The sequence below is a fragment of the Rhinopithecus bieti genome, unplaced genomic scaffold (assembly GCF_001698545.2).
Source record: "Rhinopithecus bieti isolate Rb0 unplaced genomic scaffold, ASM169854v2 scaffold_13259, whole genome shotgun sequence".
NCBI lineage: Eukaryota > Metazoa > Chordata > Mammalia > Primates > Cercopithecidae > Rhinopithecus > Rhinopithecus bieti.
The window spans coordinates 439624-459432 of record NW_016807544.1 but is presented as its reverse complement, the minus strand read 5'-3'; the positions used below and the strand labels follow the sequence as shown (position 1 = coordinate 459432).

The 19809-nt window shown below is 42.7% G+C and overlaps 1 protein-coding gene across 2 annotated transcripts in view; it reads left to right on the top strand.

Annotated features, from left to right (window-relative positions):
* MAP3K9 (mitogen-activated protein kinase kinase kinase 9) overlaps window positions 1-19809 on the top strand; it is an 81414-nt gene that overhangs the window by 25859 nt on the left and 35746 nt on the right. For both annotated transcript variants that reach the window (XM_017882756.1, XM_017882755.1), the window contains exon 2: window positions 16107-16287. In XM_017882756.1, coding sequence (XP_017738245.1) covers window positions 16107-16287 — 181 coding nt within the window. The remainder of the gene's footprint in view (window positions 1-16106; window positions 16288-19809) is intronic.

Here is a 19809-nt window from a genome sequence, read left to right as displayed (position 1 = left end):
TTCATTGCGGCACTATTCACAATAGCAAAGACTTGGAATCAACCCAAATGTCCATCAGTGACAGACTGGATTAAGAAAATGTGGCACATATACACCATGGAATACTATGCAGCCATAAAAAAGGGTGAGTTTTTGTCCTTTGTAGGGACATGGATGCAGCTGGAAACCATCATTCTCAGCGAACTATCACAAGAACAGAAAACTAAACACTGCATGTTCTCACTCATAGGTGGGAACTGAACAATGAGATCACTTGGACTCGGGAAGGGGAACATCACACACCGGGACCTATTATGCGGAGGGGAGAGGGGGGAGGGGGGAGGGATTGCATTGGGAGTTATACCTGATGTAAATGATGAGTGCTGATGAGTTGATGGGTGCAGCACACCAACATGGCACAAGTATACATATGTAACAAACCTGCACGTTACACACATGTACTCTAGAACTTAAAGTATAATAATAAAAAGAAAAGAGCGTAAGGATTCCTTTATTAGTTTTTTTCTCACACTTGTGAACATTTAAGTTTTTGGTTCCTAGCTCTCCCGCTGACCTTCCTTATAGTTTATCTGGATATAGCATGTAGAGGATGAGGGTTAGTATTGAGTTTGCAGGGTCCAGCCTGTACTACTCAAAGCAAAACTCAAAACTTCTGAAATGGTTTCAGACCTAGTGTAGGAGGGTTTCTTCTCCTGCCCATCAACACCCTCCCCACAAGCCACAAGCTAATATACTATCTCAGCCATAGTGCTTTTAGCACATATTTGTCCCAACTTATGCCTGGGGAAATGCTGCCTGCCAGTAAGCTTTTGCCACCACACTTTGCCAAGCTATTAGAGTTTGATCCTGAGTGTCTGTGAGCTTCCCAAATATTTATTTATTTATTTATTTATTTATTTATTTATTTATTTATTTTGAGACAGAGTCTCACTCTGTCGCCCAGGCTGTAGTGTAATGGCGCATTCTTGGCTCACTGCAACCTCCGCTTCCCGGGTTCAAGCGAGTCTCCTGCCTCAGCCTCCCGAGAAGCTGGGATTACAGGCGCCCACCGTTGTGCTCAGCTAATTTTTGTATTTTTAGTAGAGATAGGGTTTCACCATTTTGGTCAGGCTGGTCTCCAACTCCTGACCTCAGGTGATCCACCCGCCTCGGCCTCCCAAAGTTTTGGAATTGCAGGCTTGAGCCACCATATCCGGCCCCAAATATTTAGTCTTAACTTCTTAAGCACTCTCATTTAAATATGAAAGCCTGGTTCCCTTCCCTAGAAGGATATGAAATAAGACTCAGGTGGTTTGATTTTAGTCCAGACCCTCCTGGGTTCTACTGGAAAGGGCAGTGGTCTTAGAGGTAGAATTAGGTTTGAATGCTAGCTTTGGTGGCTTCTCTGCCGGTTCTCTTCTGTTCTAAACACAGGTTTCTGTCCTTGTCCCTGCCAGTGAGAAGTAGCCATTAGTTTGATAGTGCCGTGTAGAGACCCACTCCTAGTGCTAGGCTCTGTGTTCAGTAGTGTTATGGGCATTGGTCCATTCAGGATGTCGGATTCAGCAAGGTTATGCCCAGTGGATTTATGAGACTGTCCCCAGGCAAAGAAAAGTAAGTTGTGGATCATACACTGTGGCCTATGAGAGACTGGCATTGTAGAGATGTATCTTCTCAACATTTGATCCCCAAATGGAGGGAGCAGCAGGGTATAGTGGAAGGAGCATGGGCCTAGAATCCAGAGCAGGATTCAAATCTTGACTCTTTCGCTTCCTAGATGTGGAAAAGTTACTTGTCCTTTGAGTCCCAGCTTCCTCAACTATAAAATGAGGATGCTACCCAACTTGCGGGATTGCCGTGAAAACTACATGAGGTAATGTGGATGTGAAGTGTCTCGTGTTGCACCTGGGACATAGTAGGTATGCAAAAAAATATTAGCTGCTATTATTATTATTAAATTATTTATGAAAGTAACAAACATACGTGTTTATCGTAGATGATTTTGACAATGATGAAAGTGAAGAGAAGTGTTTTACTTATCTTATATACTAATCTTTTATTATAATATAGTTACATATGTTAAGCTGCCTACTATATCTTTTTTTTTTTTGGGATGCAGTCACTCTGTCACCAGGCTGGAGTGCAGTGGCGCGATCTTGGCTCACTGCAACCTCCGCCTCCCGGATTCAAGCGATTCTCTTCCTCAGCTTCCCTAGTAGCTGGGACTATAGACGCCTGCCACCATGCCCAGCTAATTTTTATATTTTTGGTAGAGATGGGGTTTCACCATGTTAGCCGGGATGGTCTTGATCTCTTGACCTCATGATCCGTCCGCCTCAGCCTCCCAAAGTGCTGAGATGACAGGCGTGAGCCACCGCGCCCGGCCTGTCTTTTTGACGTAAATTTTTTTGTTGTTGTTTGTTTTTGAGACGGAGTCTTTCTCTGTCACCCAGGCGAGAGCACAGTGGCGCAATCTTGGCTCACTGCAACCTCTGCCTCTCGGGTTCAAGCGATTCTGCTGCCTCAGCCTCCCGAGTAGCTGGGATTACAGGCGCCCACCACCATGCCTGGCTAATTTTTGTATTTTTATTAGAGATGGGGTTTCACCATGTTGGCCAGGCTGGTCTCGAACTCACCTCAGGTGATCCATCCACCTCAGCCTCCCAAAGTGCTGAGACTACAGGCGTGAGCCACCGCGCCCAGCCTGATATAAAATTCTGGAAGTGACATGTGTACATAATCTAGTTCAAAAAGCTGAAATGTATTACAAGTCTTGTATTAAATAACGAAGGTCTCCTGCTTTATTCTTTCTCACTCACTGTCTCTTCCTCCTGGCTGGTGCTCTTCTTGAGGGGAGATATTGGTTTAATTTATGCAGTATTTGAACACCTGGTGCCTATTAGCACAGTGCATGATACATATGGGCTTTCAGTACATGTGGGTTATTATACTGTTTTTGAAAGGTTTAAGTCAGTACTTAGTATAGAACACAGATTTCAGGTTGATTAATTTTACGGCAGTTTGGAGAGGCTATCCAAAGCTTTCATGATATCATACTGAGGCTCTGTTGACTGGGATCTTGGTTTTGGTTTAGATTTGCAATTTTAGTCTGTCTGTGTCTGTTTTGCTATAGTAATGAGCAAGATATTTTGTAGGAGTTGAACTTTGTATTAATTCAGTTAGGTTAGCTATGAGAAATAGACACTTAAAGTACAGTAGCTGAAACAAGTGTCTCTCTTGTATGTAAAAATTTGGCAGGAGATGGCCTGTGATTGGCAAGACATCTCTGTTTCATGAGCCTTACTTCCTCGTTCACAGCTCTGCCAACTCTTGGGGCATGGTCGTGTCCTCATGGTCCAAGATGGTAGTTAGACTTCCAGCTATCACATTCACTTTCCAGGTAGCACAGTGTAGAAAGGGGTGAAGAACAAAGTCCAAAGGCCTAGAGCTGGAATCTTTTAAGACAGGTTACAGAAATCACCTACAATGACACTTTTTCGTTACCTGGCTACATCTTGGAACAAGGAGCTGGAAAATGTAGTGAATGTTCTGAGTGGCCTGGCGCCCATGTTGCAGTTGTGGGTTCCATTACTGTGGGAGGAGGAGAGAATAACCACTGAAGGGCGACTAGCAGTCTGGGTCACAGATTTCAGGCTCTTTTCCTATCATTAATCCCTTGTTAGTCCTTCCCTGATGTGCTGCCAGGATTGCTAATGTAGCAATCCCTTTCTGCTGTGTTTTCAATTTGTTTTCTCTTTCTGCTGCTGACTCTGTCCTTCTGCTTTAACCCTTGCTTGGAGATTTCTCTCCCATTCACCCCTTCAGAGCTGGAGGCCTTGAAACACTTGCTTGGATGTGCGATGGAAGCAGACAGGTAATTCCTTCCTTGGGGGCAATGACCTACTGCTTTCTGCATAACATGCTTATAGTTGCAGCATTGAGATCAGTGGTTCCCTTGGGAGGGGGTTACTGAAAGGTGTCTTTGAATCTAACAGTGTTTGTATAAAGTGTAAATATTTCTGTTTTTCACATGTGCATGGGTGCTATTGTGTTGCTAAAGTATGAATTCACTTAAAAGCGTTTTCTTAGGGTGTTTAGTATTTTCTTAGTGTTTAATATGGCATGGTGGTCTGGGGTCCTGACTGATTTCATTCAGGCCTGAGCTGAATGAAATGTCCTGGCTCTGCCTCTTCCCATTTGTGGACCAGCCTGCGTGAATTTCAGTCTCCACATCTGAAAGTGGGCATAGTTATACCTATTTTCCAGTATTGATGAGAGGATTAAATAAGATTATAGGTGTAAATCACTTAGCTTAGCACCTGGTATGTGCTAAGGACTCCATAAACATTAGCTGTGATTATTTTCTTCTTAATCAACACACACTAAAAGTACAAATAGCATCATAATGGCTTTTTTTTTTTTTTCCAGCTGAAAGGACATATTTTGAAAGGTTGGAAATCATTACTGTAGCTTGTCAGGGGACTCCAATATAGCCAGCCCTGGAACAGGTAGCTGGGGACCAGTACCTAAACTGATTTAAGCAGATACCTTTTGGGATGATTTGCATTCATTTATTAATTCCAGATGAATGGTTATTGAGCACTTATTATTCCTCTTCAGGTTACAGGCATAGAAGGGAGACCACTGTAGTTCAGCTTTCTAGCCCAGGAAAAGGTCACAAAAAAAAGTGAATGCTCTCTCTATCGGGGGTGTTCTGTAGCCATTCATTTGCTTTGGTTTCCTCTTTTATACCAAAAGGGAGTGACTCCTAAGTCCCCAAGGACCCGATTCTCTCCACCTTTCTGTAGTTACTGTGGCAGGGACTTTTGGCTGCCGTGCCTGAGTCCTTGTTGGGAAGCATAGCTTTGCTGGTTGTGCCAGTGGAACCCGGTGCAGCTCTGCTGACGATGTGGAAGCTGCTGGGGCCACCGTTGCTGCTGGCATCTCCCTTCCATCTCTAGCCAGCACCACAACTCTGCTGAGGTCGAGTCAGGGAGTCTAGGTGGTGAATCATTTGCCTTGGTAAGCAAGTCTGGCCTCTCTTGGCTTTGCCTGGAGAGACAGAGCGGGCACAGCACCAGGGGCCAGGAGAAACTGGGGGATGCACACTGGCTGTGCCCTGGCTGCCTGGTAGTGGTCCATGAGTCAGGCTCTCCCATGCAGATCTTGCTGCGTCAGCACAACAGGGAGCCTGCTCTGTGCTGGGTCTGAGATCATCTTCCTTCCTCCACTGGAGGCAACGTGCTGTAGGAAGCAAATGTCTCAAGTGCCACTCAGGCGCTCTAATGGTTGGCTGTGTCTAATGAATAGGGCTTTTCTCTGGGGTAGAATCACTTCACCTAACTCCTTTTCCCCCTACGTTTAGCTGCTCTTCAGCTCAGATAGATGGTGGAGCTTGGCTGGCCCCTGGGAAGGACTGACACAGCTTCCAGGGAGTTATAGACTCCAGGAATGTCAGAGGTAGGGAAATGGGGGCCTGGTGCAGAGCTGCACCGGGTTCCACAGTGGTGGAGCGAGAACCCAGACACCCTGGGTCTCCATCTGTTGCTTTTTTCTTTCTGCCTTGGTGTAGCTCAGAGACTGTTTTTATTAAGGCAAGACAGGATGCTGTGACACAGATCTGGAGTTTAAGCCCTGGGCTTTGGCAGTAACGAGCAGGAGTACGTGTATGCCTTTCTCTATTACGCCCTCCCAGGATGGATTTTGCGTATCAGGAGAGATGGAAGAACCAAGTGATGGAAAGCTGGAAGCCTTTGAAAGTTTCCTTTGTAGGCTACGCTAGTTTTCTTCTCCCTACCCCAAGAAAACAAAACTGAACGCAAGGTTCTATGCTAGGGTAGCAGATTGAACATGTCAAATGCTACAACTTCCTTTACTCCCTCCTGAAACCCAGTGAAAACCACAGCAAACCCACAAGGTGAATGGGAGAAGAGATGGTAGCTGTTTTGTTCTGGAGGGTGGAAAACTGATGGAGAAGTGGTAATTGACTTAGAACACTTGAGAAAGATAATTCTAAGCTGACAGTAGGGAAAGCAAAAAAAAAAAAAAAAAAAACAGCAATCCCTTTATACCACAGAATCTCCTCCACTTTATGCAGCCATTTGACTGCCTTTTCTTCTTGGAAAGGGTAAAACAAGAGTTACTGGACTGGAGACACCAAGCACAGAAAAAAATAAATAAAACGAAACATATCTCCTACACATCCTTTCTAAGGAACTACTGGAGAGTGCACACCACCAAAGCAGGGGAAGGAATCAGTAAAGAGGGGAGAGGGTTATAGGACACGGGGATTAACACAGGAGGGAGATGAAGGGAACCCCTGAGGACAGCGTACCAGACGTAGAGCATGGGCAGCTTAGATCTGAGCAGCGTGACTCAGGATGTCATCACCAACTTACCTGCAATCATTGTGCCTTTGATTTAACTGGAGGACTGACTACCTGGGGAAGCTTGGGGCAGATTGTATCTGCTCTTGGCTGTCTCGCTCATGTGCTGATGAAGCTCCTGTCGCCCCTCCTTGCCCTGCTGACTGGATAGACTCATTTTATATTAACAGAAGTGTTTTCTTTGCCCAACCCTCAGTGCTAAAGGTAGGCCCAAGTGAATTCAGAGACAGAAAATATGAGCCAGGCACAGTGGCTCACGCCTGTAATCCCAACACTTTGCGAAGCCAAGGCGGGCGGATTACTTGATGTCAGGAGTTCAAGACCAGCCTGGCCAACATGGTGAAACCCATCTCTACTAAAAATACAAAATAAAGTAGCTGGGCATCCTGGTGTGTGCCTGTGATCCCAGCTACACAGGAGGCTGAGGCAGGAGAATTGCTTGAACCTAGGAAGTAGAGGTTGCAGTGAGCTGAGATTGTGCCATTGCACTCCAGTCTGGGCGACAGATTGAGACTCAAAAACAAACAAACAAAAGAAACAGAAAATACAGAAGAGTCCCACTCTCCCAATTACCTTGACCCCTACTGCCAGATGCCCCCACTGTGATTACCCGTTCTGTGTTTCTAGGACTTGTTCATGATCTTGCCTATCAACTTTCCCAGGAAGAGCTCTTGTAAATTCCATGGGACCATGACCAGAGACTCTGTTTAGCTTATTCCCTTCGGGAAGGCTTCATTTAGCAAAGGCAGTATTTTTACTCCCCCATGGTATTGTGGGGAGAATAGTGTCCCCTGCAACTCTCCACACAAATGATATGTTGAAGTCCTAACCTGTGAAATTTGGAAATACCGTCTTTGCAGATGTAGTCAAGCTAAGATGAGGTCATACTGGATTAGGATGGGCCCTAATCCAATGACCGGTGTCCTCATAAGGAGACACAGACAAACAGAGAGGAGAATATTAGGTGAAGATGCAGATAGACACACAGAGAGAAGATGGCCATGTGAAGATGCAGGCAGAGATTGGACTTATGCTGCTGCAAGCCAAGGGACACTAAAAGCTATTGGCAGCTACCAGAACCTAGAAGGGTCAAAGAAGGATCCTTCCACGAGAAACCTGAAGGGAGATGGCCCTGCTGACACCTTGATTTTGTACTTCTAACCTCCAGAACTGTGAGAGAATAATTTCTGTTGTTTTAAGCCACCCAGTTTGTGTTAATTTGTTATGGCAGCCCTAGGAGGCTACAACACACAGCTTCATTTTTTGTTTGCCACTCACTGTTGCAAAATTAAACATTATCTTATTTAGAGATGTGTACATAACTGGTAAAATCATAAAGAGAATAAAGAAAATGAATAACAAGTCAAGGTTGTCAGATGTTTGGGGAAAAGGAAAGGAGATTACGAACTTCTTTTTTTTTTTTTTTTTTTTTTTTTGTTTTTGAGACTGGTAGTCGCTCTGTCGCCAGGCTTGAGTGCAGTGGGCTTGGATCTCAAGCGTCACTGCCATGCATACCGCCTCGGGTTTGACGCATGTCTCCTGCCCCTCACGCCTCGGAGTACGGCTGTGGCGGGCGGACTACAGGCGGCCCGCCACCTCGCCGGCTTAGTTTTTGTATTTTTAGTGAGACGGGGGTTTCCAGTGGTGTTAGCCAGGGATGGGTCTCGATCTGCTGGAAACCTGCGTGAATCCGCCTGGTCTCGGCCTCCAGAAGTGCTGGGATCTCCCAAAGTGGTGGGATAACAGGCTTGAGCCACCGCGCCCGGCCACATGGAACTTCTAAAGGGACTGGATGGAGTTATGTGGGTTTTCATATTATGTTCTTTAAACCATATATACATTTTTTTAATTTTAGAAATGGAGTTTCACTGTGTTGCCCAGATTGGAGTGCAGTGGCTGTTCACAGGCACATAGTGCACTACAGACTTGAATTCCTGGGCTCAAGCCATTCTCCTGCCTCAGCCTCCCAAGTAGCTGGGACTACAGGTGTGCTCCACCACTCCCAGCCATATATACATTTGTACATATTACATGTATACATTTTAGTGTACTCTCCTATGTGTATAATACATTTAACAATAAACTTTAAGAAATAAAACAAGGCCGGGCGCGGTGGCTCAAGCCTGTAATCCCAGCACTTTGGGAGGCCGAGACGGGCGGATCACGAGATCAGGAGATCGAGACCATCCTGGCTAACACAGTGAAACCCCGTCTCTACTAAAAAATACAAAAAAACTAGCTGGGCGAGGTGACGGGCGCCTGTAGTCCCAGCTACTCGGGAGGCTGAGGCAGGAGAATGGCGTGAACCCGGGAGGCGGAGCTTGCAGTGAGCCGAGATCCGGCCACTGCACTCCAGCCTGGGCGACAGAGCAAGACTCCGCCTCAAAAAAAAAAAAAAAAAAAAGAAATAAAACAAAACGTAACCCTCAAAACCAAATTAGCTGAGTTACCTAATGTAGGAGAGATGGTGCCGAATCATCTGAACCAAATGCAGGCCTGAGGACATGAGCCTTGGCACCAAGGTGAGCATTTAGCAGATTGGAGCCCCTTGTACTAATGGAGATGAATAATAAATAAGAAATCTGAAAATGACATAGATCATCAACCAAAGCTAAGTTTACCATTAGGGCTTAATGGGAGAGTCGCCTTAGTGATGCCAAGTTTTGAGAGCCTGGCCTCGGCTAAATGATATTAGGTCAGATTCACAAAGCCCTTTGTGGCAAGACACCTCCCATTTCTCCTGCTGACCTCCTAATGGGATGGCCTTGAGACCATTTTAAGTGGTGTGCATTAAGCAACATTGAATCCCAAAGAAAGTCATTCAACTTCTTTGTATAAATGGAGGATCAACATTCATTTTGGGGCTGTTTGTCTATAATTCCTCTCTAACACTTCAAATCTTTCTTCTCAATCAGAGAAGGCAGGCCTTAGGCTCAGCACTTTGACCATATGTGGGTCTGCTACGACACCATTTATTTTTGTTTCATTTTATATGTTTGTACAGATTACTCAATGTTAGGAAAATTTTTGGCTTTCCCATTTATAATCGTGATATAAAATTTCTTTAAAATTTTGTTTAATGTTTAATTTTGTGAGTACATAGTAGGTGTATATATTTTTGGGGTACATGAGATATTTTGATACAGGAATGTGATGCATAATAATCACATCATGGAAAATGGGGTATCTATCCCCTTAAGCGTTTATCCTTTGTGTTACAAGCAGCTCAATTATACTTTTAGTTATTTTTAAATGTACAATTAAATTAATTTGACTATAGTCACACTGTTGTGCTATCAAATACTAGGTCTTATTCTATTTTTTGATGCCCATTAACTGTTATTTAAATAATAATATTAAGTGGTATATATAGTTGGTGTCCTAATTGGGAAATAATCAAGAATGATGTCTTTGTGTCAGGCACAGTGGCTCACTTCTGTAATTCCAGTGTTTAGGAAGCTGAGGAAGGAAGATCACTTGAGGCCAGGAGTTCACGACCAACCGGTCTACATAAAAAATAAAAAAATTAGCTGAGCATGGTGGTGTGTACCTGTAGTCCTTGCTACTCAGAATGCTGAGGTGGAAGAATGCTTGAGCCCAGTAGTTCAAGGTGACAGTGAGCTATGATTGCGCCACTGCACTCCATGCTGGGCAACAGAGTGAGACCCTGTCTTGACCTGATGTTCACTTTTGTCACGTTATCTTTCCTTATAGAAGGGGAAAGGCCATTGAGATAAGCTGAGAGTCTTCAGGTTATCTTTCCCTGTGTGTTCCCTGCTCCACCTGGCAATAGCTGGGTGTGTTAGTCACTGGTGAACCCCTGGCTGAGGTATTACCCTTTCTCTAGTCGCCTCCCAATGCCCCTCCACCCCCTGTCCCAATACCTGGCAACAATAACATGGGAAAGTGGATAGTTTGAGAAGATGCATAGATATCCCATTGGTCAAGTACATGACCAGCAAGAGATGAGTTCTTTTTTTTTTTCTTTTTTTTTTTTTGAGACTGAGTCTCATTCTGTCACCCAGGCTATAGTACAGTGGTGCAATCTTGGCTCCCTTCGACCTCCGCCTCATGGGATCAAGAAATTCTCCTGCCTCAGCCTCCCAAGTAGCTGGAACTACGAGTGTGTGCCACCCCGCCCAGCTTATTTTTGTATTTTTAGTAGAGACAGGGTTGTGCTATGTTGACCAGGCTGGTCTTGAACTGCTGACCTCGGGTGATCCACCCTCGGCCTCCTAAAGTGCTGAGATTACAGACATGAGCCACCACACCCAGCCAGGATGAGTTCTTTCAAAGAGCCTTGTCCTGTGCTTGGTTCTTAAAGGGGATATGGCGTAAGTTCCAGAAGAAAAAGAATGAGGTTTTTGCTTTCTAGGAGTCATACTGTATCACATCTAGCGGAAATGATGACCCTCATATATATGCAGCAGTCAGGAATGATTAGAAGTGCATATAATGTTAGATTATGTGGTATTTGGATGCTGAAGGGAGAATTCAGGAAAAAGAAGTGCAGGGTTGACTGATCAATGACAGTTTTAGGGATTAGGCAGAATTGGAGGCAAGGCTTAAAGACACATAGGATTTCTTTTTGGCCTCTGTACGGCATGGCACAAAGGTAAATAATGTGGTTCTGAAGTCAGACAGATCTGGATTTGATTCCCTTCCCTGTCCCTCACTGACTGGGCAACTGGCTTAACCTTTTTGTGTCTGGTTTGGAGTGCATAAAATGGGGGAAATAATTATGCCTACTTCTGAGGGTTGATTTAAGGATTAATAAAGGCGATGGACATAAACAGCATCGTGCTGCTAGTGAGTGACCCATAATGAGTGACTGTCATTATTAATCAAGCATTCCATTTATCTCTACAGCAAAAACATATTGCATGGTTATTGTGTGTCAGGGACTGCCAGGGCTTCCGTATCAGTCCCTTGAGCACTGAACCCTATGGTTTCCGTTTATGTACAGGATACCTAATTATAATAATAACTATAGTGTTCCAAGTGCCAGGTACTCTGCTAGTTGCTTGATTACTGTATCACCTTTAATCTTTATCCCCATTTTGTAGAAGCAGGAATTGAGGTACAAAGTGTAAGAGATTTGTCCAGGGTCACATTAAGAGTGTCAAGCCTAGGATTTAAATTATCTCCTCTTTTCCTGTTCCATACTGACTCTTGTTACTGTGAATCTAGACCCATTATTTCCAAAACTAAACTTGGCTTCTTCAAATGGGCTTTTTCTCTGAACTTCCCAATTAGGGGCACCACCATTCTTCTGCTTGTCACCCAAACCTGAAAGGCTGGAGATGTCTTCCTTCTCCATCAAGCCCCTACATCTAGTTAATCACTAGGTCTTTAGTTCCAATGTATCTTCTCCTTTCTGTTCCACTGCCTGGCCAGGCCCCCATTGACTTACACCTAGACTTGTTAGTTCTTCTCAGTACAGTCACACATCACTTAATGGCAGGGATACATTCTGAGAAATGCATCATTAGGCAATTTCATCATTGTGCGAACATCAGAGTGTACTTATACTACACACCTGGGCTATATGGTGTAGCCCAAACCTGTCCTGCTGTGGCTCAGGACAGCTTTTTCCTTTTTTTTTTTTTCTTTCTTCAGCTTATCAGCTGTTGTTAGTGTATTTTATGTGTGGCCCAAGACATTTGCAATGTGGCCCAGGGAGGCCAAAAGATTGGACACCCCTGGTGTAGTCTGTTGTTTCCAGGCTACAAACCTGTACATGTTACTGTACTGAATATTGTAGACAATTGTAATGCAGTGGTAAGAATTTGTGTATCTAAATGTGTCTATAAATAGAAAAGGTACAGTAAAAATGTGATTTAAAATTAAAAATGGTACATCTTTACAGAACACTCACCATGAATGGAGCTTACAGGACTGGAAGTTGCTCTGGGTGAGTGAATAGTGAGTGAATGTGAAGACCTAGGACATTACTGTGCACCACCATAGACTTTATATTAAACACTGTACACTTAGGCTACACTAAATTTATAAAGAAAACTTTTTATTTAGACGGAGTCTCACTCTGTCACCCAGGCTCGTGTGCAGTGGTGCAATCATGGCTCACTGCAACCTCTGCCTCCCAGGTTCAAGCAGTTCTTTTGCCTCAACCTCCTGAGTAGCTGGGAGTACAAGCACGCAGCACCACACCCAGCTAATTTTTTGTATCTTTAGTAGAGATGGGTTTTTGCTGTGTTGGCCAGGCTGGTCTTGAACTGTTGACCTCAAGTGATCTTCCTGCCTCGGCCTCCCAAAGTGCTGGGATTGTAGGCCTGAGCTACCGCGCCCAGCTGAAAAATTTTCTTTTTTCAATAATAAATTAATCTTAGTTTACTGTAACTTTTTAACTTTATAAACAAAAGTTGTTTACTTCGTAACTCTTTTTTAACAATAGAGCTTAACATAAACACACTGTACAGCTGTACAAAAACATTTCCTTTCTTTTATCTGTATTCTATGAGCTGAGAGTGAGAGGTCTCACTCTGCCGCTCAAACTGAAGTACAGTGGTATGATCATGGCTCTCTGCAGCTTTGACTTCCCAGGCTCAAGTGATCCTCCTACCTCAGCCTCCTGAGTAGCTGGGACTATAGGCATGCACCACCACACCTGGCTAATTTTTCAATTTCTTTGTAGAGACAAGGTTTCGCTATGTTTTCCAGGCTGCTCTCCAGCTCCTGGGCTCAAACGATCCTCCCACCTTGCCCTCCAAAAGTGCTGGGATTACAGGCATAAGCCACCACGCTTGGCCTACATTTTTTTTTTAAACATACGTTTTTTGTTATTGTTTTTACATTTTAAACTTTTTTGTTAAAAATTAAGACACAAACACACACTTTAGCTTTGGTCTACACAGGGTCAAGATTATCAATATCACAGTCTTCCACCTCTACATCTTGTTCCACTGGAAGGGGCAAAACACACCTGGAGCTGTTATCTCCTGTAATAACAATGCCTTCTTCTGGAATGCTTCCTGAAGAACCTGCCTAATGCCGTTTGACAGTTAACTTTTTTTTTTTTTACATAAGTAGAAGGAGTGCACTCTAAAATAATGGTAAAAAGTATAGTATGCTGGCCAGGCACAATGGCTCCCACCAGTAATCCCAACAATTTGGGAGGCCGAGGTGGGAGGATCGCTTGAGCCGAGGAGCTTGAGACCAGCCTGGACAATGAAGTGAGACCCCCTTCTCTACAAAAACTAAACTAATGAACTGGGCGTGGTGGCACATACCTATAGTCACAGCTACTCAGGAGGCTGAGGTGGGAGAATCACTTGAGTCCAGGAGATTGAGGCTGCAGTGAGCTATGATTGCACCACTGCACACCAGCCTGAGTGACAGAGTGAGACCTTGGGTCCAAGAAAAAACAGTAGATACATAAATCAGTAACATAGTTGCTTATTAGCATTATCAAGTATTATGTATGGTACATAATTGTATATGCTGTGCTATTATACGACTGGCCGCACAGTAAGTTTGTTTACAGCAGCATCACCACAGACACATGAGAATATGTGGTGCTATGACATTATGGCAGCTGCCATCATCACTAGGCGATAGGAAGTTTTTAACCCTATTCTTACCTTGTGGTACCACTGTCATGTATGTGGTCTGTCACTGACTGAAACGTCATTATGTGGTGCATGACTGTTTTTGCCGTTGCCTGACAGGAGAGGTGAGGTTTATACAATGCACTGTCATGGACTTCACCAAAATTTGATAAAATATTCTTACATTTTTCAAGATGTGAAAGCATGACAATTTGTTATTGCCACAACTGTTTGTCAGTGGTAGAAGTTTATAGTGGGCTTACTGCAGTGGTACAAATATGTAAACTGCTGTGAATATAACCTTTCGCTTCCACTCGGGAAAGTATGTTGGGGGATAACCGCTGTCCACTCTGTTTTTGTTTTAAAGCTTTGCTCTTTAAACAAATGGGGCTGGGACAACTGCATAGCCACATGCAAAAGAGTGAAGTTGGACCTCTATCTCATATTATATGCAGAAATTAAAAATGGATCAATGACCTAAATGTAAGAGCTGAAACCATAAAACTTTTGGAAGAAAACATAGAATTAAATCTTCATGATCTTGAATTTGTTAATGGTTCTTAGATATTATACCAAAAGTATGTGCAATAAATAAAAAAATAAAGTGGACTTCATCTAAATTAAAAACTTTGGTGTATCAAAAGTATCAAGTAAGTGAGAAGACAGCCAACAGAATGGGAGAAATATTTGCAAGTCATGTATCTGATGAGGGTCTAGTATCAGAATATATGAAGAGCTCTTATAACTCAATAATAAAAAGACAAACCACCCACTTTAAAAATGGACAAAGGATTGAATGGACATTTCTCCAAAGAACATATACAAATGGACAACAAGCTCATGAGAAGTTAGATGTTCAATATCATTAGTCATCAGGGAAATACAAACCCAAACCACAGTGAGTTACCATATCACATGCACTAGGTTGGCAATAAGAATACCAATAATAAGGAAAATAACAAGTATTCGTGAGGATGTGGAGAATACTTAGAGCCCCCATAGTCTGCTTGTGGAAACGTAAAATGATTCAGCTGCTGTGCAGAACAATTTGGTGGTTCCTTAAAAAGACAAACGAATTACCATGTGATCTAGCAAATATGCTCCTAGGTATATACCTCCCAAATGACAAGTATACAAATATATGTGTACACATGTTCATACACACTAGTCACAGCAGGCAGAAAGTGGAAACAACCCATGTGTCTATCAGTGGACAAAAGGAGAAACTAGTATGTACATACAGTGGAATATTATTCATCCATAAAGAGAAATGAAGTACTGACATGTTATAATGTGGATGGACTTGAAAACATGTTCAATGAAATAAGTAGGTGTGTCACATATTGTATGATTGAGTTTACATGAAGTGTTCAGAACAGGTAAATCCATAAAGACAAAGGCGATTAGTGGTTGCTAGGGTTTGGGAGGAGGGAGAATGGGGAATAATTGCTTAATGAGTACAGGGTTTCCTTTTGGAGTGGTGAAAATGTTTTGGAACTAGACAGAGGTGGTAGTTGTACAACATTGTGAATGTACTCAATATCACTAAATTGTTCACTTTGAAATGGTTAATTTTATGTTATGTGGATTTCAGCTCAAAAAAAAGGTCTACAAAAAATAAAATAAGGCTTTCACAAGCTTTGGCGCTTTAATGATTAGTAGCAATGGGTGCTTGGTAGATACCAGTATTTGAGGACATGATTATTGAGAGTCACTGGCGTGCACCACCATGCCCAGCTAATTTGTTGTATTTTTATTAGAGACGAGGTTTCACCATGTTGGCCAGGCAAGTGTCAAACTCCTAATCTCAGGTGATCCACCCGTCTTGGCCTCCCCAAATGCTGGGATTACATGCGCGAGCCACCATGCCCAGCCAGGAATTTATTTAATTGTGATGTGTGTATCTTAGTTTCTTCATCAGTAAAACTGAGATGGCAATAGTACCTGCCTTGTAAGTTGTTGTGAGGATTAGAGATAGTGACTATAAAATGGGTGGTACAAAAATGAATGCGCTATAGGTGTTTAAGAAATGATGGCTCTGACCATCAGTCTATGGCAGCTAAATGCTGGAGCCCACAGGAGAGGCCAGGAGGATGGCAGAAGAGTTCTGTTCTGTGGTTTTCCTGTGATTAATGCAGACTCTGGTTTCTTCTGTATTCATTTCTTTGCCCAGTATTGATCCTCCAGAAGGTGGAGAATGGAGACCTGAGCAACAAGATTCTGAAGATCACTGATTTTGGCCTGGCTCGGGAATGGCACCGAACCACCAAGATGAGTGCAGCAGGAACATATGCTTGGATGGCACCCGAAGTCATCCGGGCCTCCATGTTTTCCAAAGGCAGTGACGTGTGGAGGTAAGGTCCAGAGGGCCAGGGACAGCATTTCCCAGGTCCATCTTGGTGGCACACATATTTCAAGACTTGGAGAATTGAGGTTACATAGGATCCCAGGCACCCGAAATAGGTCTAAGTGACCTCCCCACACAGTCATCTATGCCAGTTCCCATGTTGCCAGGGGACAGTTTCTAATGCTTTCATCTACCAAAAAAATCCCTCAAGTGCTATACGCAGGCCACTTTTTGCTGGTGATTCCTCCCTAGGAAAGGCCAATAGATTCCAGGGGCAACATGTACTCCCATCTCTGCCCTGTAAGATGGGAAGGACACTCAGTCCCTCCTGGGGAGCTTCGCGAGGATCAGCCTAGCTTGCTTAGCAACAGTGCTAGGCTTTCATGGCTGTTACTGCTGAACTTGGGGAGAAGATTAACCCAATGTGTTCACACGAAGCTCCTAAGCCATTGAATATTCTTTGTGCAGTCTCTTTTTTCTTGATGGCCTAAAAATTATCTTTTCCAGTTATCTAGTTAATATTTTAGTCAAGGCTCTATCTGTTGACATTAATCCAGAAATCGGAAAAAAAAAAATGGGTCCCAAGTATATACCCAGAACTGCAGAGCCACAGACTAGAAATGACTAGCCATCCTCCTAGTTAATGTGAGCCCAAAAAGTTGCAAGGAAATAGATCTAAAAATTTTCCCAGCTGAGGAAGGATGAGCAACTACTCAGTCGTCATGGCTGTGGGACAGTAGCATCACCTTGGTATACAAAAGAAAGGACTGTAGTTTATCATTATATATCAGTCCATGGAGTTATTATCCTGATATATTATAAAGTGAGCTTCTGTGTGTGTGTGTGTGTGTGTGTGTGTGTGTGCACGTATATTTTAAATAATAGTTTTATTGAGCTATTATTCACATACCATAAAGCTAACCCTTTGTACACTTTAAAGTATAGAAGTTGGCTGGATAGTGGCTAATGCCTGTAATCCCAGGACTTTGGGAGGCTAAGGTGGAAAGATTTCTTGGGCCCGGGAGTTTGGGACCAGCCTGAGCAGCATAGTGAGACCCCCATCTCTACAAAAAATTGAAAAATTATCCAGGTGTGGTGGCATGCACCTCTAGTCCCAGCTACGTGGGAGGCTGAGATGGAAGGATTACTTAAGCCTGAGAGGTGGAGGCTGCAGTGAGCCGTAATTGCACTACTGCACTTCAGCCTGGGTGAGAGAGTGAGACCCTGTCTCAAGAAGTAAATAATCATGTAAGTCAATGGTTTTTAGTATATTTAAAAGGTGTTTATGGGTCACCATTGTTATTAGTTTCCTAGGGCTGCTGTAGCAAATTACTATTCCTAGTGGCTTAAAGCAACAGAAGTGCATGCTTTTGTAGTTCTGGAGGCCGGAAGCCTGAAAGCGATGTGGGCAGGGCCACACCCTCCAGAGACTCTAGTGGAGATAATGATTCAAATAAGGATTCTGGGTATTAGGACATGGACATACCTTTTCAGGGCCACCATTCAGCCCATTACAACCACTATCTATTTCCAGAACTTTTTTTTTTTTTGAGATGGAGTCTCACTCTGTTGCTCAGGCTGGAGTACAGTGGCATGATCTTGGCCCACTGCCACCTCTGCCTTCTGGGTTCAAGCGATTCTCCTGCCTCAGCCTCCCAAGTAGTTGGGATTATAGGCGTGCACCACCACATCCAGCTAATTTTTGTATTTTTAGTAGAGATGAGATTTCGCCATGTTGACCAGGCTGGTCTTTAACTCCTGATCTCAAGCAGTCCATCTGTCTTGGCCTCTTAAGGTGCTGGGATTATAGGCGAGCAATTTCCATGCCCGGCCAATTTCCAGAACATTTTTACCACTGAAAAAAGAAGCCCCATATCTATTATCAGTTCTTCCCTAATCCTTCCTCCTTCTACTCCCTAGCAAACACTGATTTACTTTCTGTCTTTATGAATTTGCCTATTCTGGATATTTCACATAAATGGAATCATACCATATGTGGTCTTTTGTGACTAGGCGTCTTTCATTTAGCATAATGTTTTCAGTGTTCATCCATGTTGTAATACAAAATTAGCCAGGTGTGGTGGCATGTGCCTAATAATCCCAGCTACTCAGGAGGCTAAGGCAGTCTTGAACCCCGGGGGCAGATGTTGCAGTGACCTGGGATCGTGCCACTGCACTCCAGCCTGGGAAACAAGAGTGAAACTCCATCTCAAAAACAAAAAAAAAAAGATTCATCCATGTTGTAACTTATATCAGAATTTCATTCCTTTTTAAGGCTTAATAATATTCCATTGTATGGATAGACCACATTTGTTTATCCATTCATCAGTTGATGGGCATTTGGGTTGTTTTTGCTTTTTGGCTGTTATGAATAATGCTGCTATGGACACTTGTGTACAACACAAGCTTTTGTCTAAGCATAAGTTTCTTGTGTAAACGTCAGTTTTCTTGGGTCTATCCCTAGGAGTGGAATTGCTGAATCATGTAGCAGTTCTATGTTTAACTTTTTGAGGAACCACCAAACTTTTTCATCATAGCTATACCATTTTGTTATATTCCCTTTAGCAATGTATGAATAGTGTTACAGTTTCACCACATCTTTTCAATACTTATTATTGTCTTTTTTAAAAAAAAAGTTATGTCCATCCTTGTGGGTATGAAATAGTATTTTATCGTAATTTTGATTTGCATTTCACTAAATGACTTGTGATGTTGAGTATCTTTTCATGTACTTTTGGCCAATTATATCTCTGAACCTGAAGAAATATCTGTTCAAATCCTTTGCCAATTAAAAAATTAGAGTATTTGTTTTTTTATTGTTGAGCTGAAAGAGTCCTTTCTATTCTGTTGTCAGATATATGATTAGCAATTTTTTTTTCCATTCTGTAGATTGTTTTTCCACTTTCTTAAGGCTGTTCTTTGAAACAGTGTTTTTAATTTTGATGATGTCTAGTTTATTTTGTCATCTGTGGGTTGTGCTTTTGATGTCATATCTAAAAAACATTGCCTAGTTCAAAGTCATGAAGACTTACACACCTATATTTTTTTCTAAGAGTTTTATAATCTCAGCTCTTACTTTCATGTCTCTGATCCATTTTGACTTAATTTTTGTATGTGGTGTGAGGTAGGGGTCCAACTTTATTATTTTTCATGTGGCTATTCAGTTATCCAGGCCCCATTTATTGAAAAGACTATTTTTTCCCATCACATTATTTGTCTGGTCACTTTTATCAATTTACCAGAAATATAAAGGTTTATATCTAGATTCTCGGTTCTACTCCATTAATCTATGTCTGTCCTTATGCCAATACCACCCTTTCTTAATTAGTATGACTTTGTGGTCAGTTTTGAAATTAGGAAATGTGATTCCAATTTTGTTCTTCTTTTTGAAGATTGTTTTGGCCATTCTGAGTCCTTTGCATTTAATGAATCTTAGGATAATTTTGTTAATTTCTATAAAATAGATAGCTGGGATTTTGATAGGAATTGCATCAAATCTGTAGCTTTGTGGACTATTGACCTCTTCCCC